Genomic DNA, 27,976 nt, shown 5'->3' on the forward strand with positions numbered 1-27,976 from the left:
AACGGGTCCAGAGGAGGGCCACAAAAATGATCAGAGGGATGGAACATCTCTCCTATGAAGTAAGGTTGAGAGAGTTGAGGTTGTTCAGTCTGGAGAAGAGAAGGCTCCAGAGAGTCTTTATTGTGGCCTTTCAATACTTAAAGGAGGCTTATAAGAAAGATGGGGACAAACTTTTTAGTAGGGTCTGTTGCAATAGGACAAGGGGTAATGACTTTAAACAAAGAGGGTAGATTCATACTAGATATAAGGAATAAATTGTTTACGATGAGGGTGGTGAAACACTGGACCAGGTCGCCCAGAGAGGTAGTTGATGCCTCATCCCTGGAAACATTCAAGGTCAGGTTGGACAGGGCTCTGAGCGAGCTGATCTAGTTGAAGATGTCCCTGCTCATTACAAGGGGGTTGAACTAGATGACCTTTAAAGGTTCCTTTCCAACCCAAACTCTTCTATGATTCATTATATGTATTTACTACTAACAATAAGAAATTTATAGCAAGCTAAATGAACAGTTAAATTAAGGCTACTGTAAGTTGAAATATTTAACGTGCTCCTGTCCACCTCCACCTGAGAAATCAGCATACTGCACAGAAACTCTGCTTTTAAGTAAATCCATTTTATTAGCATGAAGGTTTAAATTCAAACACTTAGGCTTACGCTCAACGAGTACAAATTCTTCCAAGTATGACATTACGGGTTTTTTTATTTTTCATATTGTAAGAACAATGTATAGCAGTAGTGCTGAAATTCAAAGTTGTTAATGAGATAGATTATTAAATTGGCCTGGATCAGCTCCATATTTGGGCTCAAATAATCTACGTTAGTTGAAATATTTAGGATTTTGCATTTTTAACAGTGGCTATAATCAAAGATGATTACAAAAAATAAGGAAGGTTATTATACAACCTATTTTTGCCCATCTTTCAAATTTAAGTGATAATAAAACTAGGCAATTGCATGTATTAACTGGTTATGACAGTATGTCACTTCCTAGCATCAATCTATTTTTATGCCATGTTCTTGGACTGCCTAAGGTCACCACTGCTGCTTTAGCATTTCCATTGACAAGTTATGAACTCTAAAAATTGGCTAGCAGTGTAAGCAAAACAGTGTGATAAGACAGTGAGTAAAAACAGTTCGTTGTTCAGTTTCAGACAAGTACATCAATTGTTGTGTAGGCTCATCATTTATACATATAAACCTTTTCCCATCATTCCACCCCAGACACAAATGAGAAATCCTAATTTAACATACCAGATTATCTTCAACAGTCCTTTTTCCTACTTAAAAAAACCCAGAATTATAATTTTGATGTAGGGGAAAAAACCAAACCAAACCAAACCAAACCAAACCAAACCAAACCAAACACATTTCTGAGAAAGCTAGCTGTTATTGTGTGGAATACAAGTGCATTTTTGAAGCGAGACTCCTGTCATCGCACTTACCATGCTTTGGTTTGCATCTTGAGCAGTCCTGAGATGAAACTAAAGCAGGCGACAAGTTCCAGGAACCCACCTAACTTGCTGCAATTGCTAAAGAGCGTTCAGTTCACTGGACTAACTCTAGTCTATTCCTCAGTAACCATTCCTTACCAAATACATACAGCATGGATATTAGCTCCTCAATATCAACTGCTTTCCTCTATATATGTGTTGTGGTTTAGGCCAGCCAGCAACGAAACACCACACAGCCGCTCCAGGGGATGGGGAAGAGAATTAAAGGGGAAAAGGGAAAGAGACCCGTGGGTTGAGATAAGAACAATTTACTACTAATAATAATAATATATACATATGTATAATGATAACAATATATACAAACAAGTGATGCACAATGTAATTGCTCACCACTCCTTGACCAAGACCCGTCCCATCCCAGACTAACGATCCCGAAACAGGTAAGTCCCGACACTGCAATCCCGGATGAGCGAGAGGCCCAAAAAGAGAGTGAGAGAGAGAGAGAGCACACTGAGAGTCTGAGGGTGAGAGCCCTTCAAAGAGCAAAGGTTCTTTCTTTTCGGTCAACCCTCATTTTTATACTGGGCATGACGCTGCATGATATGGAATACTTCATTGGCCAGTTTAGCCTCAATCCTAAGTCTAAGTGCAAATCATAAGGAGAGTCGTGGACCCCCCGTCCCAGCCATGCTCCCCCCTATCCTCTTGTGCTCCTGCACACTGGCAAGAACATGGCAGTTGAAAAGTCCTTGAGGTCTCAGTGCCAACTATAAACATCAGTGCGCTGTCAGCGTTCTTCTCAGAGCAAGTCTCAGACTAAAACCAAAACACAGAGCTCTTCTGGCTGCTAAAAAGAACTAACTCTGTCCCAGCTGAAACCAGGACAATATGTACTCCCATTGCACACATCCTCACTGATGTAGAAAGAAACTTGACCTTATCTTTTAACTCAAACATAGTCATGTAACCTGACGACAGTTATAACTTAAGGAAAGTTCAACCTCTGTATGGATACAAATTTCTCAATGGGATGATAATTATTATCAAAATGTGTGATTGTGTCTGTGCATACATGTGAAACCTCTCACAGAAAATGAACAGATAAAATTAGCTGAAAAAAGTAAGTACAAAATTAGCTACTTTAGCTATTAGTTTACTCTCATTCCAATAGGCCACCATTACTTATGTATTGGCTTTCTTTACAATTTACACATGGTAGTGTGCTTACAGGATTTTCAACTAGAACGGAATTTAAAAGTTGGACAGCCAGATCAGAATTCAAAATGTTTCAGTGATTTGAAAGGAGTGCCCAAACTGGATAAGAAAATTCAATTAAATAAAGGGAACATCATATCATATCATTCAGGGTACCACACATTAAGAGAGACAGAAAAGCTGAAAGGAGTCCAGCAGAGAAATACAAGATGTCCAGAAAATATTCAGAATGTCAAATACAAAAATAAATTTCAAAAGTAAAGCAAGATCTGTAAGTTACAGCAATCTATAAACTAAATGAGTTAATGTGCTGTTGTTAACAAAAAAGGAAATTTTAACTTTGGAAATACTAATAGGACTGCATTATGTTTGAAATTAAGAGACCTTTTTTTCCACTTCACAGGTTGCTCTCAAAACTGCATAAAGAACAAAATTTTGGGCACCACATTTTAAGAGCACACAAACTGGAAAAAGTGTAGCAGAAAAATGTACAAGGCAGCTAGAAAATACACCCATGAAGGCTGAAACATTTGGTTTATTTAGTCTAGGGGAAAAATTGGCAAAAGTAAGGTTGGATTGATATATGTTTTAAAAGGGGAAAAAAAAGGTCATGGAAGCTGCTATAAAGATGATACTGTTCAGCTGGTCTCAATGCTTTGGGTATTTGCTCAGTTATAAATAAATATAATTAAGACCAGACATTTAAGGGAAAACTTTGCCACTTTCTTCTCAACTTCAAACAACATTAAGCAGGTCAATTATTCTGACCCAAATGCAGTGATGTTTTTAGATGGCTGAATTCCTGACAAAGTCAAGTATAACTGTCATGTTTTTGACTGTAACATTTAACAATTAATATGCATATCATTGTAGTATAAGTTTGAAGGCAAGCAGTACCAGAATACTAAAATCTGCTTTTGGCTACACATTGCTATATTTTACTAAAATGGCAATGGATTATCATATCACGTAAATGCCTGTAATTATGCAAATATACTTTATATTTTACATATATATTTTATAGAAAGTGTATATATTCATATATATGCACAATAAATTTTATATATTTTAATATAGATATACACACACAGCTTGTTAAAACTGCCTATAATTCAACTCTACAATTCGAAAATTTTCATATAATGGTAAATGAATGGGAATAGCACAGAATCTTTGAGTGAATGATTTAATATTGGGACAAAATGATACTTATGCTAGGCCAGACAGGGACTAACTTACAGTGAAGGGTTTTTTCATGTTTATTTTCAGCTATGAGTTTTTCATGCTACTTGGATGAGTCATAGCAATATGAGTAACACATCAATATGTCTTGGAAATAGTAGCTCAAAACAACAAAACCACAGGAGGTCAACAGCATACACAAGTTGAGTGCACACTGAGACCATTCGAATTTATGTCTAACAGAATAGTCACAGCAATTAATAGGTAAAAGTATAATATTATTCCAAAAGTCCAAAATGTGATCATTATACTGTAATTTTGGAAATACAATTTGAACAATCACTGGTAATATTCATGAGGAAACTACTTAGTAGATCCTAGTCTTAAGAGAAGCCCTTACTGAAACTGTGTCCTCTGGATTTAGGCCCATTAGCTCTCCATGTTTGTTCCACAGCTGAATGCCCCTAAGCAGATATTCTGTTCCTATCTGCTACATATTTCATCATGAGGTATCAAGTTTTGCCCATAGTGGTGTATAGCTATTTGGATGAATGGTACAGTCAGTCAATACTATATTCAGATTCTAAGATACTTGGGTTTTACAAAGGACAGCTAAGACCCTAAAATAACAACAGAAATAGAGCAAGAAATGATGCAAGGGACTATGAATCAGACAGAGAGACTGAATCTATGAGAGTCTCTGTAGCCCTAAAATCAGTCCACATCCTAGTGAAATTTAGCAGCATAGTCAAAAGCTAACAAATATATAAAGCAGAGTAGTAGAGCCTCATTAAATAACAATGGAACTATTTTTGAGCAGATTGAAAACATAATTTTCCATATTACTAATGCTATTCAATTGCTAGGGTTAAGCTAAAATGAATTTTCATTTTGTCCTTAAAGAAACACCTTTCTTTTTTGAATGAAAGATAAAAATCCCTATAACAATATCTGTGGATCTTTTTTTCTGTTCGTTATTTAAATATGCTTTTAGGTTTAAAAAGGTATGAAGGATCTCTCAGAAGCTAACAGTGGAATAAACCTTCTATAATAAAAGATTCTAAATGAATACTTCAAATTCAACAGATATTTTCCACTAGGTAAATGCAATTGTACAGTTCCTTCTGGGTTTTAGTAATTTATCACTTACTACTTATCATGGGGGTGGGGAAAACCCCAAAGAAATAACCATGATGCTTTAGTATTAATCAGCAGAAGATGGAAAACTTCAAAGCACTTGCCTTATGTAGCTGGCCATATGTCATGGTTTGATGTGGAGGGGGGGGTGGTTCTGGTGGCAGGAGAGGGGTTTTGGTCCCTGTGACCTCCCCGGTTTTGGAACCGGATCAGACTCGGTTCTGGCCACCAGATCAGACTGCCATCCCCCTCGGGGTTGAGCCAATAGGGCGCCTCTGCGAATTGCCCTATTTAAGTCAGGACAAAGGGACCGGAAAAGGTGCTTTGCCCAGGATCGAGCAGAGAAGGGAGGAGGGCACTGCCCCCGCTCCCTGGCTCCCGGCCGGGCAGCTGCCTGCGTCGGGCCGGCACCGCCCACGGAGAATGGTGGCGGCGGAGCCGGCTGGGGAACTCGGGGGCACCCCACTCCCGGGGTGCCCACTGGGCTGAGTTCACCTTGAGAGGACTGAGATCTGAGAGAAACAGCCGCATCGACAGCAGGTCAGTGAGGATGGAGCGGGAGGAGGTGTGCCGGAGCCGAGTTTCCCCTGCAGCTGATGGTGAGATAGCAGGCGGCCTCCCTGCAACCAGGACGGCCTCGGTGGAGCAGAGACCCACTCGCAGCCCGTGGGGAGAAGATGCCTGAGCCTGAGGATGGTCGTGTTGGGGTGCACGACGAAGCAGAGCGGCATCTGGAGTCTTCGTGACAACCCACGCCGGAGCGAGTGGCTACAGCTCCCTAAGTACCCGAGACTGTGGTAAAGCCCACACCGGAGCAATCTGTGGGGAGGATTGTTTCCAGTGGGCTGGACTCACGTTGGAGAAGTTTGTGGATTTTTCCTCGTGGGTAGGGGATCCATTGGAGCAGGGGAAAAGGGTGTAAGGACTCCTTCTCCTTTAAGAAAGAAGCAGCAGTAACAGCACGGAATGAACTGACCTGCACTCCCCCAGTCCCTGCCCCCTGTGCTGCTGGGGGGAGGAGGTAGAGCCGGGAGGAAAAGGAAGGGGGGGGGGGGAAGGTGTCGGTTTTAAGATCTGGTTTTGTTTCTTTCTGTCCTCTCAAGTAATCGGTTTTTGTTTCCCTTTGTCCTTCTAAGTAATCATTAATAAACTGTTTTGCTTTGAGAAAAGCTCTGCCTGCTTTGCCCAGGACCATGGTTGGTGGGTGCTCCCTCTGTTCTTGTCTCAACCCTCAGTCCCTTTGGTTTTTTTTCTCTTCTCTCTACTTTACTGGAGAAGGAGAGACTGTGTGAGTTTTAGTTGCTGGATCAGCCTAAAACCACAACACCATATAAATGAAAGATGGGTAAATCTAGTCAGCTTACTGGAGCCAAAGGCACATACTGAGTTTGCAAACTGCTGTGACAACTGAAGGTGTCACTGGTCATTTACTAGAGGTCGAATCCTCAAACAGTTTTCAGGTCAAAATTCAGGTTAGCTTAAATAGTGATACAGGTAGTTTGAAAGAAACAAGATTATTTTTGTCCAATACAGATTAGGCAGTACTTCACAAGCCTTTTTGCCCACAAAACTGCAGCTTCAGGTATTAGGTGATAAGCAGCAGATCAGGAGAAAATTTTCTGAGTCTGTGACAGCTGCAATTCAGAACAAAACATAACTTTCCATATCAGAACTGGGAATACTAATTTCTTGGAGAAAAAAACTTAAGGTGCTACAGCACCTGTTAAGCAAGAATAACCCATGTTCTACAGCCAAAGAGCCAAAAACATGAGCATTAAAGTTTTTACTAATAAGAAGTACTTGCTAAAATCTGATTAATGAAATGCAAGTTTTCGTAAAATATCATGTATACAGCATAGTTCACACAGTAAGCATGGGTGCTGTGGCAACTTAAACATCACTAGTTAAAACTCCTCTTGAAGGGAAAGACAAATGAAAATGGAGTTACATCTTAGGCATGCAAACATCAAACAAAGTATCTGCCTTACAGTATCATTCTTGCAGATAAAATAAAAAATTCTGTTGACTGCTGACCACCATTATTTTAATCAATTTTATATAAAGTTATTTAACTTCTGCATAAAATCCTGGAGTCTAGTTCAGTAATTTTTAAAGGGTGATCCCTTTCCTTCTCCTTAATAAATAAGGAGATATCCCCCACTCCCTTAAAAATCTAGTCTTCTTTCAAGGAAAGAAACCTGAACCTAACACACCTCAGATGTCTTGGAATTAATACAAAATGTAATGTCTACCATGATCTCTGTCGGGAAAATCTATGTTAACTTATATTACTTGTTTCCACATGAATACAAACATTTTGCTTCCTCTGACCAAAAAAGTAGAACAGTATTTCTTCCAAATGTGAGAGTTGCCCGGTCTTTGAAGGAAAAATTTGGAGCAGTGGGGAGCAACTGCTTAGACTGGTGCTGACATTTTCTTTCAAGTATAATAATATTCCTAGTAGGAGAGTTAAGTTTTATAGATTTTTCTGTATTATTTTATCAGAAATATGCTATGAAAATTTTTTTTCAAAAGGTACTTTCCCTGCCCATAAGACAAATATCCTAGATAACTAGTAGCCTTTCAAATGGACCATAAAATGCAAGAATTTACAGACAAATCAAGTTAATCACCATCAATATAATTCCAAAACAGGATACAAACATCCTCAGCTCTTAGTATATCTAACGTCACAAAACCTCGCCATCTTCCCCACGCTCCCATCTCACAAAAGAGGAACTGAGGCTATATCAACTCATGGTAGAAGACCAGAGTGCAAAAAGGAAACAAAACCATCTCCCTCAAGCTCCAGGCTTTCACTCTTAACCACTGCAAAGAAAAAAACACATAACTGTTCCAACCACAAATGAGACAATACAATACAATTTGCAACTTTTATTCTATTTTCATAACCTCATTTACAGTTCAAACAAAAATAGGAAGAGTTTCCAAAACCAAACGTATAAATTATACATTTATAAAACAGATATTCCAGGGAGATGAATATAAGAACAAGTGCTAAACATCAAATAGAGTTGGATGATTCTTTTATACAGGGTCACTCTGATTCAGGATCAAAACCAGATTATGAACTACAGTCTCTGTCTTCAAAAGTCATATTTAATTTTAGCAAGTTGCTTTTCACAAATTCATCATTTCTTGCCAGTCTTAAGTTCAATTTATGAAAACCTTCCTCATGTTTTTGAACATATTTTCCAATTTTAATGCTAGGTAAGTATAAGGAAGAAATTCTTCAAATATTCAATTATGGAATTATTCAATTTTTCAAAACTAACTTCAAAAAAAATTGGTTCAATCTTTAATTACATTATGCATATTTACTAATTTATCAAATTTATAGGTGCTTAACAGCTTAACACATAGTAAATACGTACTTTCAAACATTGACTTTTCACTAGGATCATGCATCTGCAAACCTAATCCAGCTCTTTAATTTTAAGGCAACTAGAGAATTTGGAAGCACCTACATTTATAAGTTTCCAGGTCAGCACAAAAAGGAAACACAGCTACGCATCAGCCTTTTCTAGCGGAAAAGTGGGTTTCTTGAAATACAGTTTGAAATTTCAGTAACAGCAGCAGCATTTTGTCAATGGTCTATGTCTGACGTAGACTGACAGATGCAATAAGGTAATGACTCAAAGAAAAGATTTCAGTATAAATAAGTTCAGTTCCTCAGTGAATGCTATGCACCCACATGCGCTCTGAACCAACTCAGAAAATGAAGCATTTACAGATTTGTTATTAATGCACTAGAAGATAAATTTATTTGCTATTGTAATTTTGTTCTCAGTACTCACCCTCCTGCTAACTGAATCTCATACACTACCACTGAAGTGCTGTTCAATTTTACAAGGAGTGCTTTCAACAGCCAAGAAGCATGCCTACTTCAAAGATTATTATGCATGTTTGTCCTTCTCATATTGACTGGTCCCCTAAACCTGCCCTTGAGCATCTATTATTTTACTGGAGATTGTCTCAAAACTGTCAAGCAGCCTCCCGGTTATCTTACTCAATGATTTGTTATCAGCTCATCTACAACAATAATTTAAACCTGACTTTCCCCACAAAATTCTCCACTACTAATTTGTTTCTTGGCTACTGCTGATTGCAGGATTCATCCTCTGTCACAGAAACTTAGGGTGGCATGCCTGAAGATGGAACCCATCTGTGGCACTCTATCAGAACTTACCAGCTCCTTCTGTGTATCCCTCCATCCATTTGGGTAACACACTGAAGCTCCAATGTCTCCTAGTCCACTGACTGCAATGCACTTTTCCCTTGCCTTGACAAATGGAACACTGGTCCAACCACAACCATTCAGTATGCTACAACAAACACTCCTTTCATAACTACCTGCTCACATCTCAGTAATCCTTTCTGCTGCTCTCCACGTGTTCCTCCTCTATCAAAAAAAAATGATACTTGCTCTCCTTCTGAAGGCCTTTCATGGTCTCTTTCTTCAGACTACCATCTCTCATTCTGCAATAACTTTTTAATTCTTGCCTCCTGACAGCTCACAACATCAGCTTCCAACATATCTGTCATACTTTTAGGCAAGTACCTTTCACATTCCTATGATTTGGAAGTTTATATTTGGAAAAAGCACCTCAAAAATCAGCAATACGGATCATTTCTAGAAATTGCCCCTTTAAATCTTTTTCACTATGAAACCTGCAATGGAAGTTGACAGTTGCTATTCTATTAGCGCCCAAACCACTCTGCATGTCATGCCCATGAATACAGTCCTCTCCCTCACCATACTTTGTCAGTTTACATCCAGAGAGTCTGGCGTTTCACATTTTTGATTCAATTCTGTGGAACAGGAACCAATCTTTAGCTCTATCTGTGCAACTTAACCCATGAATTGAGAGGCTTCTAAGCACTAAAACACTACAAAAACATGGACATGTAGACAAACTTCAGCATAACCCTGCATTCATGTATTTGCTTGCCCTTATTTGCTCCTTTCCTCTCCCACAGTACACAGATTCCAAGTACCGTTCCATGATACTAAACTGTTTCATGAATCTCCAAGTCAACATCTGATAGAGTACATATAAAATATTTTGCCCATATGATCACTTGTTCTGACACCATTTGAGCTCTTACCTTAGTAAAATTATTCAAGTGACCTAGTTTTCTCATATTTGAAACGCCTTGTAACTTGGCCACATTTTGGAGAATCTCTCTCATATTATCACAGGGTTCTGCAAAAGAAAACAGGTTATTAGCAGATACAGATAATTATTACAGATAATTTCCTTGTAATTTAAATATAAGAAGCAAACTTAAAGACAGAAGTAAAAAGATAGCATATTACTGCCACACCCCATGATTTCTTTTTTCCTTTCAAAGGGACGGTGAGATTTTGAGAAGACAGGACTCTTCTGCTCTCCATATTAATCTCTGTGCACATTCACCCTAAACTTACTAGAGGGCTGGGACTTTCCAGTGACATGAGGAGTGAACTACAAGGTAAGCAGAGGGACTAGGAACTTCTCATTTCTTCCTAAGGGTCCACCATTCCCTCCTCACAAAAAACAAAAACAAAACAAAACAAAAAACCCACAAAAACCCACACAAAAAAACACCATCAAAAAAACACAAAACACTCACTAACCAAGATTCAGACACCAGCTGATGACCCCTGCATTTTGATGGGAAGTGGAAAAAGACTACAAAACATGAGGAGAAGAGACAATATTGCCCTACCTTTGGGAATAAGGCTGGGAGTTAAGGCAGTGGGACAAGCAGCACAGAGTGGGGCTGGGCACAGAGAGCTGCACATAGAACTACTGTAACAGCAACCACAGTAAGCTCTGTACACAGTAGTATTGCAGTAGCACAGTTTTCAAAGGGAGATGCTTGACTGCAGGATTTTTGTGCAGTCTTGGATTAGACACTGTATTCTGCGATAGGCACTACAAGACTATCGATAGCACTGTAATTTGAAATAAATATCAAAGCTATACTGAAGATATGAACTGTTAAAAAGTATTACATTACCAAAAAAGAAAAAAAATTGCATTACATAAAATAAAGTCTTTAGAAAAAGCCTGAAGAATAATCCAAACATTGGACATCTGGAAAGCAGCAAAGAGAAAAGTTTTCTGTGTGGTGCCTCATACTAACCTCAAGTAAAAGAAACTTGCTTCCTACTACAGTATGAACAGCTACAACTGAATTTATGGAGTATATATAGTTTTTTATTTCCCTGTTCATCCTGAAAAAATATTTGTACATTTTTCATTATACAAAGGAAATAAAAAGTATCAGAGATGTAAAGAAAGGACCTTCTCACCACCTCTCTAAAAATCAAGCTGAGTTTGTTATCAAATTCTGTAGTTTATGTAGCAATCTCATCAGGATATATCCAGAATGTATTTGGAAAGACAAGAGCCTGTACTTGCACTACAATCAGGAATACAAGACAGTATTTAAAGATTAAGACACCTACAGGTAGACATCTGAATTCAGGTATGTAAACCTGTGATAGATGTCTCAACTCCCATAATAGTTGATGGAGATCTCATTTATCAGTCATAGAAGTCTAAAACAATTAACCTGACTAGCTGCAAGGTGTCTACTCAAGGGTAAGGTGAATCAATCATATTGACTACACTGCTTATAATGAAACTTTAGCATATGTACAAAAATGCTACTGCCACATCAAATAATTATAATTTTTTTTTTTTTTTTCCAGAAAAAGGGTTAGTGGGATTTTGGGAAGACAAGATATGCATCAATCTCAATCATCAACAGCTTATATGAAATATCCTCTTCCACAAACCTTAGTCATAGCAATAAGCAAAATCAACTATCAGATACGCAGCCTGTACTAGGTTTGGCTAGGATAGAGTTAACCTTTCACAGGAAAACTAGGAGGGGGCACAGGGAGAGCAACTGACCAACTGACTGGAATTAATCAGAGGGCTATTACATACCATACAGTGTCATGCCCAAAGAATATAAATTGAGGGAGATAGCCAAGGGAGGGGCTTTTTCGCATTCTCGCTGATGGAGCAGGCTGGGCTTCTGGGAGTTCCGGGTTCCACGGTCAGCGTGGTGAGCATTTGTACAGCTCGTTTTGTACTACTCACTTTTTATTAATATAATCGTTATTATTCTTTTCTTGGTTTTTGCACTGTTCAATTAAATCGTCCTTATTTCAATCCACGAGTTTTACTCTTTTTCTTCAGACTTTCTCCTCCCATCCCACCAAGGGGGAGGAATGAGTGAGCGGCGGCGTGGTTGCTTAGCTACCGGCTGGGCTAAACCATGACAGTTCTTTTTGGCACCCAACGTGGGGCACGAAGGGTTGGGATAATGACAAATTCCTACTAGAGTGTGTTAGAAAACAAATTTCTTATACATGTTTATTGTATTAGTTAAATAGTCACCAGTCATAATGTTTTGGTTGCTCACGTGGCTGTGTTATGTAAATGTTCATATAGAATCATAGAATGGTTAGGGTTGGAAGGGACCTCAAAGATCATCTAGTTCCAACCCCCCTGCCATGGGCAGGGACACCCTCCACTACACCAGGTTGCCCAAAGCCTCATCCAACCTGGCCTTGAACAGCTTCCAGGGATGGGGCAGCCACAACTTCTCTGGGCAACCTGTGCCAGTGCCTCACCACTCTCAGAGTGAAAAATTTCTTCCTTATATCTAATCAAAATCTCCCCTCTTCCAGTTTAAAGCCATTGCCCTGTGTCCTGTCACTACACACCCTTGTAAAAAGCCCCTCTCCAGCTTTCCTGTAGGCCCCCTTTAAGTACTGGAAGGCTGCTATAAGATCACCCCGGAGCCTTCTCTTCTCTAGGCTGAACAGCCCCAACTCTCTCAGCCTGTCTCCAGAGCAGAGGTGCTCCAGCCCTCGGATCATCTTCGTGGCCTCCTCTGGACTCACTCCAGCAGCTCCATGTCCTTCTTGTGTTGGGGACCCCAGAGCTGAACGCAGTATTCCAGGTGGGGTCTCACCAGAGCAGAGCAGAGGGGCAGAATTGCTTCCCTCGACCTGCTGGCCCTATGTCGCCATATGCCTTATGTATTCCCTGCGGGGCTGTTCATCACCGCTGGCAGAGGGGTCCGGGCTCTCATTTTCCTGTCCTGTCTCATATTGGTTTATGACACAATCGCGGCACTGGCCACACAGCTGGGCTGGTCCATGTACGTGGCATTGGCATCATGCCTGTTCTTTGGGCACCATCTCTCACAATTTGCCGGTAACCACGATCAGTCCCTGGAGAAGGCAGGGGAAGGTCCCTTCCCCTGGTTCTTCACCCCGCCCTTCTCATTCAGGCTGATTACAAGGGCCTTTAAGGATTTTGAATATTCTGGGAGTGTTCTAGCCAGCATGGTGTTAATGATCTGCCTCCCAAAGGTGTTTCAGGTTTTGTTTGGGGTTAAACAACTATTTAAAAATATCCCAGAGATATCTGCTCTGAGGCCACATAGTTATGAGTGGCAGGGTGTATGGGAGAGCATGGGCAAATGCCTAAGACAGTTGGCACCTCCAGTGTTTTAGAACTTCACCTCTGAACAAGTGCAGAATCCTGAAAAACTAATAGAATGTTTGGAAAAAGTGTGCTGTCACCCTGGCAATTCCTGGGAGACCCAGCTCAGTGCAATGTGCTGGGGCCTGGCCCATGCCTACCGAGCTGCCTTGTCTAACACTATTCAGCACCCTCAAAGGGGAGAGGAGGTCCCTGGATCTGATGACAAAATGACAGACACTGCAGCTGAACCAGAGAACCCACCTGTTCCTGTATCAGTTGCCCCTATACAGAAGAAGTGCACAAAGAAATCAGTTCGCTTAGTGAGGGATGAAGATGAACCAGGGCCATCATGAGAACAGGAGGAGGACAAGGCAGAGCCCACACATGAGAAGGTAATCATCCGATTTCTATCCCAGGGGGAGCTGCGAGATATGCGAAAGGATTTTAGCTGCCTTAAAAAGGAGAACATTGTCACCTGGTTGCTCCAATGCTGGGATAATGCAGCCAATGGCTGGAACTAGAGGGTAGGGAAGCTGGGCAGCTGGGATCTCTGTCCAGGGAAGGGGGCATTGACAAGGCAATTGGAAGAAAACCATGAGTTCTCAGCCTCTGGAGGCGACTTCTGTCAAGTGTGAAGGAAAGGTACCCCTTCAAGGATGATATTACATGTCACCCAGGCAAGTGGACCACCATGGAAAGAGGTATCCAGTACCTGAGGAAGGTAGCTCTGCTGGACGAGATTTACAACCATCTGAATAATGAGCAGCTATCCATAGATCCAGATGAAGTCCAATGCAATCAGTCCATGTGGCGGAAATTCCTACAGAGTGCACCAGCATCGTATGCCAACTTGTTGGCAGTAATGTCCTGCAGAAAAGGAGAGGAACGAACGGTGCAGGACTTGACTGGTCAACTGAGGTAAAACAAAGAAAGTCTCTCTTCCTCCCTACAGGCCTGCGTTGCAGCTGTGGAGAAACCGTCCCAGGAGTTCCAGCAATTCAAAGAAAATATGTCCCACTCTCCACTCAGACGGACTCATACCTCAGCTATTAGAAGTAAGCATCGCCATGACCAAGAGAGAGAATACAGACTGCACACACCATGGGGTAAGCTGTGTTTTTTCCTGTGTGACCATGGAGAGGACATGACGAAGTGGGATGGAAAACCTACCTCGACCCTAAGGGCATGGGTACAGGAATTGAAAGGGAAAACAATCACAAAAGGGGATTCTTCCAGGAAAAATGCTGTTCCAGCTTCCAGCGGGCAGTTCTCCAGACAGTATAGAAGGGCTGGCCCCGTTTCTGATCCTCTTGAAGGGACTTCTAGTTCATTTTTACAAAAGGTTAGTGATGGATACTGTGACCAGGACTAGAAGGACCCTGCCTCCAGCCAGGTGGAGGAGAGGGATAACAGGGTTTATTGGATTGTGTGGATTCAATGGCCTGACACGTCAGACCCACAGGAATATAGGGCTCTAGTGGACATAGGTGCACAATGCACCTTAATGCCATCAAGCTATAAAGAGGCAGAACCCATCTGTATTTACAGAGTGACAGGGGGATCCCAACAGCCAACTGTTTTGGAAGCTGAAGTGAGTCTAACTGGGAATGAGTGGCAAAAGCACCCCATTGTGATTGGCCCAGAGGCCCCATGCATCCTGGGCATAGACCACCTCAGGAGGGGGTATTTCAAAGACCCAAAAGGGTACCAGTGGGCTTTTGGTATAGCTGCCTTGGAGATGGGAGAAATTAAAGTTGTCTACCTTGCCCGGTCTCTCAGAGGACCCTTCTATTAAGGGACTGCTGAGGGCTGAAAAACAACAATTGCTGATTGCTGCTACAACGGTGCACAGGCAGAATTATCACACCAACTGAGACTCTCTGATGCCCATCCATGAGCTGATTCACCAGATGGAGATCCAAGGGGTAATCAGAAAAACTCATTCACCCTGCAACAGCCCCATATGGCCTATGTGTAAGTCCAATGGCGAGCGGAGACTGACAGTAGACTATCGTGGCTTCAATGAAGTTACACCACCATTGAGTGCTGCCGTGCCAGATATGCTGGAACTTCAGTATGAACTGGAGTCAAAGGCAGCCAGGTGGTACGCTACAATTGATATCGCTAATGCGTTTTTCTCAATTCCTTTGGCACCGGAATACAGGCCACAGTTTGCTTTCACTTGGAGGGGCGTCCAGTATACCTGGAATCGACTGCCCCAGGGGTGGAAACACAGTCCTACTATTTGCCATGGACTGATCCAGACTGCACTGAAAGAGAGCAAAGCTCCAGAACATCTGCAGTACATCAAGGACATCATTATATGGGGCAGCAAAGCAGAAGAAGTTTTTGAGAAAGGGAAGAAAATAGTTCAAATCCTTCTGGAGGCTGGTTTTGCCATAAAATGCAGTAAGGTCAAGGGAACTGCGCAGGAGATTCAGTTCTTGGGAATAAAATGGCAAGATGAGTGTCGTCACATCCCACTAGAAGTGATAAACAAAATAGCAGCTATGTCCCCACCAACTAGTAAGTGTCCTGGTTTCAGCTGGGACAGAGTTAGCTCTTCTTTTTAGAATCGTAGAATCACAGAATGGTTTGGGTTGGAAGGGACCTCAAAGATCATCTAGTTCCAACCCCCCTGCCATGGGCAGGGACACCCTCCACTACACCAGGTTGCCCAAAGCCTCATCCAACTCGGCCTTGAACACTTCCAGGGATGGGGCAGCCACAACTTCTCTGGGCAACCTGTGCCAGTGCCTCATCACCCTCAATGTGAAAAATTTCTTCCTTATATCTAATCTAAATCTCCCCTCTTTCAGTTGAAAGCCATTTCTCCTTGTCCTATCACTACAGGCCCTTGGAAAAAGTCCCTCTCCAGCTTTCCTGTAGGCCCCCTTTAAGTACTGGAAGGCTGCTATAAGATCACCCTGGAGCCTTCTCTTCTCCAGGCTCAACAGTCCCAACTCTCTCAGCCTGTCTTCATAGCAGAGGGGCTCCAGCCCTCGGATCATCTTCGTGGCCTCCTCTGGACCCACTCCAACAGCTCCATGTCCTTCTTGTGCTGGGGACCCCAGAGCTGAACACAGTATTCCAGGTGGGGTCTCATGAGAGCAGAGTAGAGGGGCAGAATCACCTCCCTCGACCTGCTGCTTTGGATGCAGCCCAGGACACGGTTGGCTTTCTGGGCCGCCAGCGCACATTGCCAGCTCATGGTGAGCTTCTCATCCACCAGCACTCCCAAGTCCTTCTCCTCAGGGCTGCTCTCAATCCATTCTCCGCCCAGCCTGTACTTGTGCTTGGGATTGACCTGACCCACGTGCAGGACCTTGCCCTTGGCCTTGTTGAACTCCAGCATGTCCGCAACACCACACGGCTTAGTGTCGTCAGCAAACTTGCTGAGTGTGCACTTGATCCCACTGTCCATGTCGCCAACAAAGATTTTAGCAGCCAGAAGAGCTCCGTGTTTTGGTTTTAGTCTGAGACTTGCTCTGAGAAGAACGCTGACAGCGCACCGATATTTATAATTGGCACTGAGGCCTCAAGGACTTTTCAGCTGCCATGTTCTCGCCAGTGTGCAGGAGCACAACAGGACAGGGAGGAGCATGGCCGGGACGGGGGGTCCACGACTCTCCTTATGATTTGTACTTAGACTTAGGGCCAAACTGGCCAATGAAGTATTCCATATCATGCAGCATCATGCCCAGTATAAAAATGAGGGTCAGACAGAAATAAGGGCATTTGCTCTTCCGGGGCTCTCACTCTCGGACTGCTCTCTCTCTCTCTCACTGTCTTTTCGGGCCTCTCACTCATCTGGGATTGCAGTGTCGGGACTTATCTGTTTCAGGATCATTAGTCCGGGACGGGACGGGCCTTGGTCAAAGCGTGGTGAGCAATTACACCGTACATCACTCGTTCATATATATTTATCATTGTACATATATGTATATATTCATATATTAGTAGCAGTAGTATTAAATTGTTCTTATCTCAACCCACGGGTCTCTTTCCCTTTTCCCCTTTAATTCTCTTTCCCATCCCTTGGAGGTAGGGAAGGGTGAGTGAGCAGCTGTGTGGAGTTTAGGTGCCAGCTGGCCTAAAACTCAACAGTAAAAATGAAACACAAGCTTTCCTAGGCCTTGTGGGCTTTTGGAGGATGCATATTCCAAGTTACAGCCTAATTGTGAGCCCTCTCTACCAAGTGACCAGGAAGAACAGTGATTTTACATGGGGCCCTGAGCACCAACAAGCCTTTGAACAAATTAAACAAGAAATAGTCCATGCAGTAGCCCTTGAGCCAATCTGGGCAGGATAAGATATTAAAAACGTGCTCTACACAGCAGCAGGGGAGAATGGCCCTACCTGGAGCCTGTGACAGAAAGTGCCAGGGGAGACTCGAGGTCGACCCCTCGGGTTTTGAAGTTGAGGATACAGAGGATCTGAAGCCAACTATACTCCAACTGAAAAAGAGATATTGGCAGCATATGAAGGAGTCCGAGCTGCTTCTGAAGTGATTGGTACGGAAGTGCAGTTGCTCCTGGCATCTCAATTGCTGGTTCTCGGCTGGATGTTCAAAGGAAGGGTCTCCTCTACACATCATGCAACTGATGCCACGTGGAATAACTGGGTTGCACTGATCACACAAAGGGCCCGAATACGAAACCGCAGTTGCCCAGGAATTTTGGAAGTGCTCACTAACTGGCCAGAAGGCAAAGATTTTGGAATGTCACCAGAGGAGGAGGAGGTGACACGTGCTGAAGAGGCCCCACAGTATAATGAACTATCAGAGAGTGAAAAGCGATATGCCCTGTTCACAGATGGGTCTTGCTGCATTGTAGGGAAATATCTAAAGTGGAAAGCTGCTGTGTGGAGTCCTACGCAAGTGTTATGATTTGAAGTGGGGGGGGGAGGTCCGGGTGGCAGAAGCTGCCCATCACACCGGACTCCCATCCCCCTCGGGGCTTGAGCCAATCGGCGCCTCTGCGAATTGCCCTATTTACGTCGGACAAAGGAACCGGAAAGGTGTGCCTTTGCCCAGGAGCAAGGAGAACGGGAGGGGGGGCACGGCCCCCGCTCCCGGCTCCGGGCCGGTGCCCGCTCTGTGCCGGTGCCCGCCCCATCGAGGATGGCGGCGGCGGAGGTGCTTGGGGAACTCGGGGAGAGCCCCGCTGCCAGGGTGCCCACCGGGCCGAGTTCACCCAGAAAGGACTGAAATCTAAGAGAAACGGCCACACAGATAAGAGGTCAGTGAAGATGGAACGGAACAACGTGTGCCGCGGCTGAGTCCCCCTTGTGAGCGGCCCCTTGTAACCAGCCCTCGGTGGAGCAAGCAGAGACCCACTCGCAGCCCGTGGAGGATCCACGTCGAGAAGAGATGCCAGAGCCTGAGTACGGTACGCATCTAGAGTCCGTGGGATGACCCCCGCCGATGGGGAGGTGTTTTGTTAAAGGAGATGCCTGAGCCTGAGACTATTGTGAATCATGGGCACAGGTCGAGGCGCATTTACGCATTTTGCATTTACGCATCTAAGTCTGTCCGGAGACGCATTTAAGGTCGATATGACGACCCACGCTGGAGCGCATTTAAAGTTTGTTGATGACCCACGCCAGAGCGAGTGGCTACAGCTCCTTAAAGGTCCAGGACTGGTAAAGCCCGCACTTGGGGCAAATCCGATGGGGTAAGGATTTGCCCCCAGCGGGCAGGATTCACGCTTTCACCGTGAGTAGGGGATCCACTGGAGCAAGGGACAATGGTGTAAGGACTCCTTTTCCTTTAAGAGAAGCGGCAGTAACAACTTGGAATGAACTGACCTGCACTCCCCCATTCCCTGCCCCCCTGCGCCGCTGAGGGGAGGAGGTAGAGCCGGGAAGAAGAGGCAAAGGGGGGGAGTGGTGTTGTTTTTAAGACCTGGCCTTGTTTTCTTGTTATCCTCTCAAGTAACCATTTTTGTTTGCTTTTCTTTTTGTAGGTAGCTGTTAATAAATAGTTTTGCATTAAGAAAACAGCCTCTTTTGCCCGGGACCGTGGTTGGTGGGTGCTCCTCTGTTCCTGTCTCGATCCTCAGCTCTTTTATTACATTTTTCTCTCCTCTCCATTTTACTGGACTGGGAGAGCTGCGTGGGTTCAGTTGCCGGATCGGCCTAACCCACGACAGCAAGCAGTTGCAGAAGCTGCTGAAGGGGAAGGTGAATCGAGTCAGTTTGCAGAAGTGAAAGCCATCCAACTGGCCTTGGATATTGGTGAGCAAGAGAAGTGTCCAGTGCTGTATCTCTATACTGACTCATGGATGGTGGCAAATGCCCTGTGGGGATGGCTACGGCAATGGAAGCAGAGCAACTGGCAACGCAGAGGCAAACCCATCTGTGCTGCCCCGTTGTGGCAAGATATTGCTACACAGGTAGAAAAGCTACTCATGAAGGCACGTCACATAGATGCTCATGTACCCAAGAGTCAGGCCACTGAAGAACACCAAAACAACCAACAGGTGGATCAGGCTGCTAGGATTGAAGTGGCTCAAGTGAATCTGGACTGGCAGCATAAGGGTAAAATATTTTTAGCCTGTTGGGCCCATGATGCCTCAGGCCATCAAGGAAGGGACGCCACATACAGATGGGCTCATGATCGAGGGGTGGACCTAACCATGGACACTATTGCACAGGTTATCTATGAGTGTGAGACATATTCTGTAATCAAGCAAAACAAGTGGTTAATACCTCTCTGGTTTGGAAGCCGATGGTCAAAATATAAGTTTGGGGAGGCCTGGCAGATTGATTATATTACAGTCCCACAAACTCACCAAGGCAAGCACCATGTGCTCACCATGGTGGAAGCAACCACTGGATGGCTGGAAACATATCCTGTGCCTCATGCTGCTGCCCGGAACACTATTCTGGGCCTTGAGAAACAAGTCCTGTGGCGCCATGGCACCCCAGAAAGAATTGAGTCAGACAACGAGACTCTTTTCCGCAACAACCTCATAGACATTTGGGCCAAAGAACGTGGAATTGAGTGGGTATATCACATCCCCTATTATGAACCAGCCTCTGGGAAAATTGAACGATACAACAGACTGCTAAAAATGACACTAAGAGCAATGGATGGTGAAACTTTCAAACATTGGGACACTCATTTAGCAAAGGCCACCTGGCTAGTTAACACTAGAGGTTCTGCCAATCAAGCTGGTCCTGCCCATTCAAAACTCCCACGTACTGTAGAAGGGGATAAAGTCCCCGTAGTGCACATGAACGATTTGTTAGGGAAAGCAGTCTGGGTTAGTCCTGCCTCAGGCAAAGGCAAATCCACTCATGGGATTGCTTTTGCCCAAGGACCTGGGTGCACTTGGTGGGTGATGCAGAAGGATGGGGAAGTCCGATGTGTACCCCAAGGGGATTTGATTTGGGGAGTGAATAGCTAGTGAATTAAATTGTATTACGTTAGTTGCTAAATAACTCTGCTACTGTATGTCATCATTACAGCTGGTGCTGTATGCTCTATCAATGGTATTACAGTAAGAATCACCTAAATTAGCAAAGGATGGATTTTGATGAAACCGAACAAAACACAGCAATGATGGAGATAGAACTGGCTTCGGCAACTGGTGTCCATCCACTTCTCTGAGACTGACAGCTTCAACCCACGGACATGGATCATGCCAAATACACCAGCCACGAACTCCGGATGCAGCATGCAACAACCTAACACCGCACACCATCTCTCCTGACCTAAAACAGTGTTATGACAGATGGAGCCTCAAAGTCATGGATTAAATGAACTCAACGGACACGTTAGAGGGATGGCCCATAGACTAAGAGGATGATATCTGCATATATATAAATATATATATATATAAAAGACAGGAGCAGTGTTGGTGATTAATTGGAAAATGTATGATCTGGGCATGATGCAGATGGTATAGAATAAAGGGTGGATAATGTCCTGGGTTTGGCTGGGAGATGCATAGTGTAATTGCTCACCATCCCTTGATCAAGGTCCATCCCATCCCGGACTAACAATTCCGAAACAGATAAATCCCAACACCTCAATTCCCAAACAGATAAATCCCGACACCTCAATTCCCAACAAGTGACACATCTGAAAAGAGAGCAAGAGAGAGAGAGCACTCCAAGAGTCTGAGAGTGAGAGTCCCGGAAGAGCAAAGGCCCTTCTTTCCGGCTGTCCCTCACTTTTATACTGGACATGACACTGCATGATATGGAATACTTCATTGGCCAGTTTGGCCTCAATCCTAAGTCTAAATTCAGATCACAAGGGGAGTCATGGACCCCCCGTCCCGGCCATGCTCCTCCCTATCCGGTTGTGCTCCTGCACACTGGCGAGAACACGGCAGCTGAAAAGTCCTTGAGGCCTCAGTGCCAACTATAAACGTTCTGGAGACTGAGGCAAAGAAGTCATTGAGAACCTCAGCCTTCTCCATATCCCGGGTAGCCAGGTCCCCCATTTCCTTCCGGAGAGGACCTACATTTTCCCTAGATCTCTTTTTATCACTGACATATCTATAAAAGCCTTTCTTGTTGCCCTTGATGTCCCTGTCCAGATTTAACTCTGTCCAGGCTTTAGCTTTCCTAACCTGATCCCTGGTTGCTCAGACAATTTCTCTGTACTCTTCCCAGGCTACTGGTCCTTGCTTCCACCATCTGTAGGCCTCCTTTTTGTATTTGAGTTTATCCATGAGCTCCTTGTCCATCCATGCAGACTTCCTGGTGTTTGTGGCTCAGTCTTCACTGGCAAGAGCTCCAGCTGCACAGCCCAAGTCACAGAAGGCAAAGGCAGGGACTGGGAGAATGAAGAACCGCCCACTGCAGGAGAAGATCAGGTCCGAGACCATCTTAAGAACCTGAAGGTGGACAAGTCTATGGGACCAGGCGAGGTGCATCCGCGGGTCCTGAGGGAACTGGCAGATGAAGTCGCTAAGCCACTATCCATCATATTTCAGAAGTCGTGGCAATCTGGTGAAGTTCCCACTGACTGGAAAAGGGGAAATATTGCCCACATTTTTAAAAAGGGAAAAAAAGAAGACCCAGGGAACTACAGGCCAGTCAGTCTCACCTCTGTGCCCAGCAAGATTGTAGAGCAGATCCTCCTGGCGACTATGCTAAGGCACATAGAAAATAAGATGATCGGTGACAGCCAACATGGCTTCACTAAGGGCAAATCCTGCCTGACTAATTTGGTGGCCTTCTACGATGAGGTTACAGCATTGATGGATAGGGGAAGAGCAACTGACATCGTCTACCTGGACTTATTCAAAGCATTTGATACTGTCCCACACAACATGCGATACTGTCCCACACGACATCCTTGTCTCTAAACTGGAAAGACATGGATTTGATGGATGGACCACTCGGTGGATAAGGAATTGGCTGGATGGTCGCACTCAAAGAGTTGTGGACAACGGTTCAATGTCCACGTGGAGGCCTGTGATGAGTGGTGTTCCTCAGGGGTCAGTACTGGGGTTGGTGCTCTTTAACATCTTTGTCAGCGACATGGACAGTGGGATCGAGTGCACCCTCAGCAAGTTTGCAGATGACACCAAGTTGTGTGGTGTTGTGGACACGCTGGAGGGAAGGGATGCCATCCAGAGGCATCTTGACAGGCTGGAGAGATGGGCCTGTGAGAACCTCATGAAGTTCAACAAGGGCGAGGTCCTGCACGTGGGTCAGGGCAATCCCAAGCACAAGTACAGGCTGGGCAGAGAATGGATTGAGAGCAGCCCTGAGGAAAAGGACTTGGGAGTGCTGGTGGATGAGAAGCTCAACATGAGCCGGCAAGGTGCACTGGCAGCCCAGAAAGCAAATCGTATCCTGGACTGTATCAAAAGAAGTGTGGCCAGCAGGTCGAGGGAAGTGATTCTGCCCCTCTACTCAGCTCTTGTGAGACCCCACCTAGAATACTGCGTTCAGCTCTGGAGTCCCCAACACAAGAAGGACATGGAGCTACTGGAACGAGTCCAGAGGAGGGCCACAAAGATGATCTGAGGGCTGGAGCACCTCTCCTATGAAGACAGGCTGAGAGAGTTGGGGCTGTTCAGCCTGAAGAAGAGAAGGCTCCGGGGTGGTCTTATAGCAGCTTTCCAGTACCTAAAGGGGGCCTACAGGAAAGCTGGAGAGGGACTTTTTACAAGGGCCTGTAGTGATAGGACAAGGGGCAATGGATTCAAACTGAAAGAGGGGAGATTTAGATTAGATATAAGGAAGAAATTTTTTACATTGAGGGTGGTGAGGCACTGGAACAGGTTGCCCAGAGAAGTTGTGGCTGTCCCATCCCTGGCAGTGTTCAAGGACAGGTTAGTTGAGGCTTTGGGCAACCTAGTGTAGTGGAGGATTTCTCTGCCCATGGCAGGGGGGTTGGAACTAGATGATCTTTGAGGTCCCTTCCAACCCTAACCATTCTATGATTCTATGACTTCCTCTTTGTCGGGATGCACCGCTCCTGAGCTTGGAGGAAGTGATCCTTGAATATTATCCAGCTTTCTTGGGCTCCTCTTCTCTCCAGGGCTTTATCCCATGGTACCCTACCAAGCAGATCCCTGAAGAGGCCAAAGTCTGCTCTCCTGAAATCCAGGGTAGTGAGCTTTCTGAGCACTCTCCTTGCTGCCCTGAGGATCTTGAACTCTACTGTTACATGATGACTTCAGCGAAGGCCACCCTTGAGCATCACATTCCCCACCAGCCCCTCCTTGTTGGTGAGAACAAGGTCCAACAAAGCACCTCTCCTCATTGGTTCCTCTACCACTTTGAGAAGTTATCATCCATGCATTCCAGGAACCTCCTGGATTGCCTATGCCCTGCTGTGTTGTCCTTCCAACATATATTGGGGTGGTTGAAGTTCCTCATGAGGACCAGGGCTCGTGAACATGAGGCAGCTCCTATCTTTCTGCAGATGGCCTCATCTGCTCAGTCTTCCTGGTCAGGTGGTCTGTAGCAGACCCCCACTACAATGTCACCTGTCCCTGCCCTCCCTTTAATCCTGACCCATAAGCTCTCAGTTGGCTCCTCATCTGTCCCCAGGTGCAGCTCTATGCATTCCAGCTGGTCTTTGACATAGAGAGCAACACCTCCACCTCCTCCTCTTCTCCCCTGCCTGTCCTTCCTAAAGAGCCTGTATCCTCCCATTCCAACACTCCAGTCATAGGATTCATCCCATCATGTCTCCGTGATCCAAATAAAATCATAACCCTGCAGGCGCAGATGCACCTCTAGCTCCTATTGTTTATTCCCCATGCTACGTGCGTTTGCATACAGGGTGGGAGTAGACATAAGAGCCTGTTGCTTTAAACTGAAAAAAACCTCACAGCTTTTCCCAGGGACTATAATACATTTGTAAATGATATGTATACACAGCCTATGGTAAAATGCTTCGTAAAAAATATTCTAAAAACAGATTATACTGAGAAATAAAAATAATTAGAGGTGGAATTGTTGATATACCCTTATACTAAGCTGAAAACTTTATTGATGCTGCTAATATTTGTACTTCCTTCAGCATTTCACAGGATAGCAGCAGTCCTGGATCTCCTGAAGCAGAACAGTTATTCCCTCCCTCAGATCAAGATCTTTTGCCCCAGGGAAAATCATTGCTGCTAGTGGGCCAGTTTGTTTTCTGCATTTTATTCAACTCTTGCAGAGAGTCTAACCCCTACCTTAGCCCTCAGCGAGACAAGATGAGCTGTAGATTTGGGTAGGGAACAAGTTGCTATTTGTCTGAGAGACAAGTAGTTAGTGTGTAGCAAATTTTATTATTGTTTCCTTCCTCTTATCCCTCCCATACATCTGAGCAGTGAAGGGCATTCTGGAGCAATTTAACAATTAAACGGGAGATGAGTACCTTCTTGTTTCCCAGCAAGCACCGCGGCCAGCCTGCCTATGACAAGTATGGATATATGACAGTGGACTGAGGCAGGACTAGCCGCTACCACTGAGGTGCTCCCCAGAGGCGCATAGTCCTGACCTGCCAAGTGGAGCCATGGCCGAAGGGAGCCCTGGCGGTGAGGCCGATAGGCTCGGCGTGAGCAGCCCCATAGCGGGCCGGATGCTGTAAACAGCCCCGCCTACAAACAACGGCCCTCTTCGAAAGCAACCCCAGAAGCGGCTGAAGCGCCTCTGCCCACATGTAGGGGCTTCCTGCGGCTGGGGCAGGCCAGCCCCGTAGCCCCAGCACGGCCTCACAGTGCCCGAGGGGCACCTGCGCTGCCCCACAGGCGGTGGAGGCTGGGAAAAGGCTTCCACCTATGGGTAAGTCCACTCACTATAGGACGCCGAGCCGGGCACCGGCATCCATCGACCCTCGCTCCATCTTCCCACTACCACCCGCGCCGGCCCGGGGCACCAGGCCGTTCGCCACCAGTGCCCTCTCTCTCGGCGAACTTGCAGCAAGGAGCAGGCAGCGACCCCTGCCCCATGGGCTCGTACCTCGGCTGAGATCGAGAGGGACGTTCTCCTCGCCGCTATCGTTCCGACCTGCGGGGATGAGGGAAAGAAGCGCGTTAGGCTGGCGGGGAAAAAGGAGGAGGAGGAGGAAAAGGAAGAGGGAGTAAAGGGGACGGCTAGGCACCGGCGTAGGGCGAGAACCGCCGGGGAAGTGCAGAGGAGGCAGCCTACTACAGCTGCCTGCCCAGGCCCCTTACCTCGGATACGGAGATGCCTCAACGAGCGGGTGCGGAGACTCACCGCCATGTTTACGGCCCCACAGTCACAACACCGGAAATCTCGCTCACTCTCGCGATGAGAAGCCCGCGGAGCCACCGGCGCGACCAGCACTCCCTCCCCCGCCCTGTAGCCGCGCCGCCAGTGGGAGGAGCGCGGGGGCAGTCGAGGCGAGGTGAGGCTGAGCGGCCGTTGCTACTCCCGAGAGGTCCTGCTTGGCTGCGGCCCCTCTCCCATATGGAAGCAGTGCCCTGTGGCCCCGGGGCCACTCGGCATGATGGGGGTGGGGTGGCGGCGGCCTCAAGTATTAGAGTACAAGTGAGGGCTGCTGCTTTTTGGGCTTCCTGGAACAGCAGCGCAGGGTTTTGCCTGTCCGGGCGCAATACCAGGGTCACGCTTCCAGCGCCTCTGTGCGGCAGGATAGGCGCCTGGGTATCTCCCGAGCATCCACCCCACCGCACAGAGGTGCTAGAAACATGATCCAGGGAGAAGCACCGGTGTCCTTAGAGCCGTGCGGTCCCAAGGGCCGCGTCCGCCGCCGGGGTTCGCTGCGGTGCTTCGAAGCGGTAGTACTCCGCAGGCGTCTCTGGTAGCTCTGCCCCTTGAGGCTAAAGCCGAGGGGAGAGGAGAGTGGCGGGGCGAGGGGGCATCTGAGAGGACTTTTCCAGTCCGCACCGGTGCGCCGGCTTCTGTCGCAGGCGTACGCTCCGCCAGAAAACATGGCAAAATGCCTTTTTTTTCTTGAAGAGCTTGCACTACTGGGAACTGACATCCTACATAACTGCTCTATCACGACATCTAAAGATTTTGGTTTGTCAAGTGAAGTTATTTTTTGTTTTGTTTTTATGATATTTTTCTGCTTACTTTTCCTTTTTTAAGCTGCACTTGCCTTATGATGAGATGGTCATTTAAGTGGATATAGCATGACCATTGGAATTATACCGGATGTTTTCAGCACTCTGCTTTTTAATATGTGAAGTAATTAAAAACAGAAAAAGGAAAAAAAAATCTTTTCATTGCTTTCTTGATTTAGTCAGTGGGTCTCTGCAGGCTCAAGTGTCGATCTATTTCTTAACTTGACATTTGTTAAACTTACCTAATAAAATCAGTGTATGTATAAAAAAAAAACTCATAAAGGAAAAGAAGTTCCACTACAAGAAACAGTATACTTGCATATACTTGCTCTTGTCCTTTTTAGGCAAAAGTTTAAATAGCAGATATACCTTACATTGTGTCCTGAAGCTTTGCACAGCCATAGCCAAGACGAGTTCTGTCACCCAGACTTCCCAAATTCTCAGGAACAAAACCAGCAAATAATAATAAAATTGAAGTGTAGAAGTAGCCAGCCATATAAAAATAGCTTCCCAAGGTCAGGTAATTGTAGCGTAGTAAGCACACGGAATCTGCAAATGCTAGGGTTCAAATCTAAGTTTATTCTCTCTTTACCATATTTATAGCATACAGAGCCCCTTCCCATGCTCCAATCAACAGTGAAATTGTGTATTTCTGTATTTTTAAGTTTTACACAGCAGTCCAAGTATGTACACAGCTCCCTGTTTATACCAGGTATTCTTATCATGGGATGCGCACGGCCTTGATGCTGACCTTGCTGCATGCTTCGCTTTCTTGAACAACAATATCCTTTGTTTGGTCTCTGGAGCATCTTGATATTCTTGCAGGGCTCAGAGATGAGCAACAGTTGTGAGAACCCTGTCTTTTCCCATGGCTCAGAATCCTCTATCCACAATTCTCCCTTTTTTGTTTATAGGAACTCCGTTGATTACTAAAGCCACCATGACTGTCGTGATTTT

The 27,976-nt window shown here is 45.2% G+C and overlaps 1 protein-coding gene across 1 annotated transcript in view; it reads right to left on the reverse strand.

Annotated features, from left to right (window-relative positions):
- Positions 1 to 26,197, reverse strand: part of LOC147526195 (rapamycin-insensitive companion of mTOR-like) — a 198,523-nt gene extending 172,326 nt beyond the window's left edge. The window contains exons 1-3 of the mRNA XM_086630302.1: positions 26,147 to 26,197; positions 25,932 to 25,979; positions 10,117 to 10,214 (exon numbers count right to left, since the gene is read on the reverse strand). Coding sequence (XP_086486428.1) covers positions 10,117 to 10,214; positions 25,932 to 25,979; positions 26,147 to 26,195 — 195 coding nt within the window. The 5' untranslated portion in view covers positions 26,196 to 26,197. The remainder of the gene's footprint in view (positions 1 to 10,116; positions 10,215 to 25,931; positions 25,980 to 26,146) is intronic.
- Positions 26,198 to 27,976: the final 1,779 nt, after the last annotated feature.

This window comes from Tauraco erythrolophus, chromosome W, assembly GCF_009769465.1.
Source record: "Tauraco erythrolophus isolate bTauEry1 chromosome W, bTauEry1.pri, whole genome shotgun sequence".
Taxonomy (NCBI): Eukaryota; Metazoa; Chordata; class Aves; order Musophagiformes; family Musophagidae; genus Tauraco; species Tauraco erythrolophus.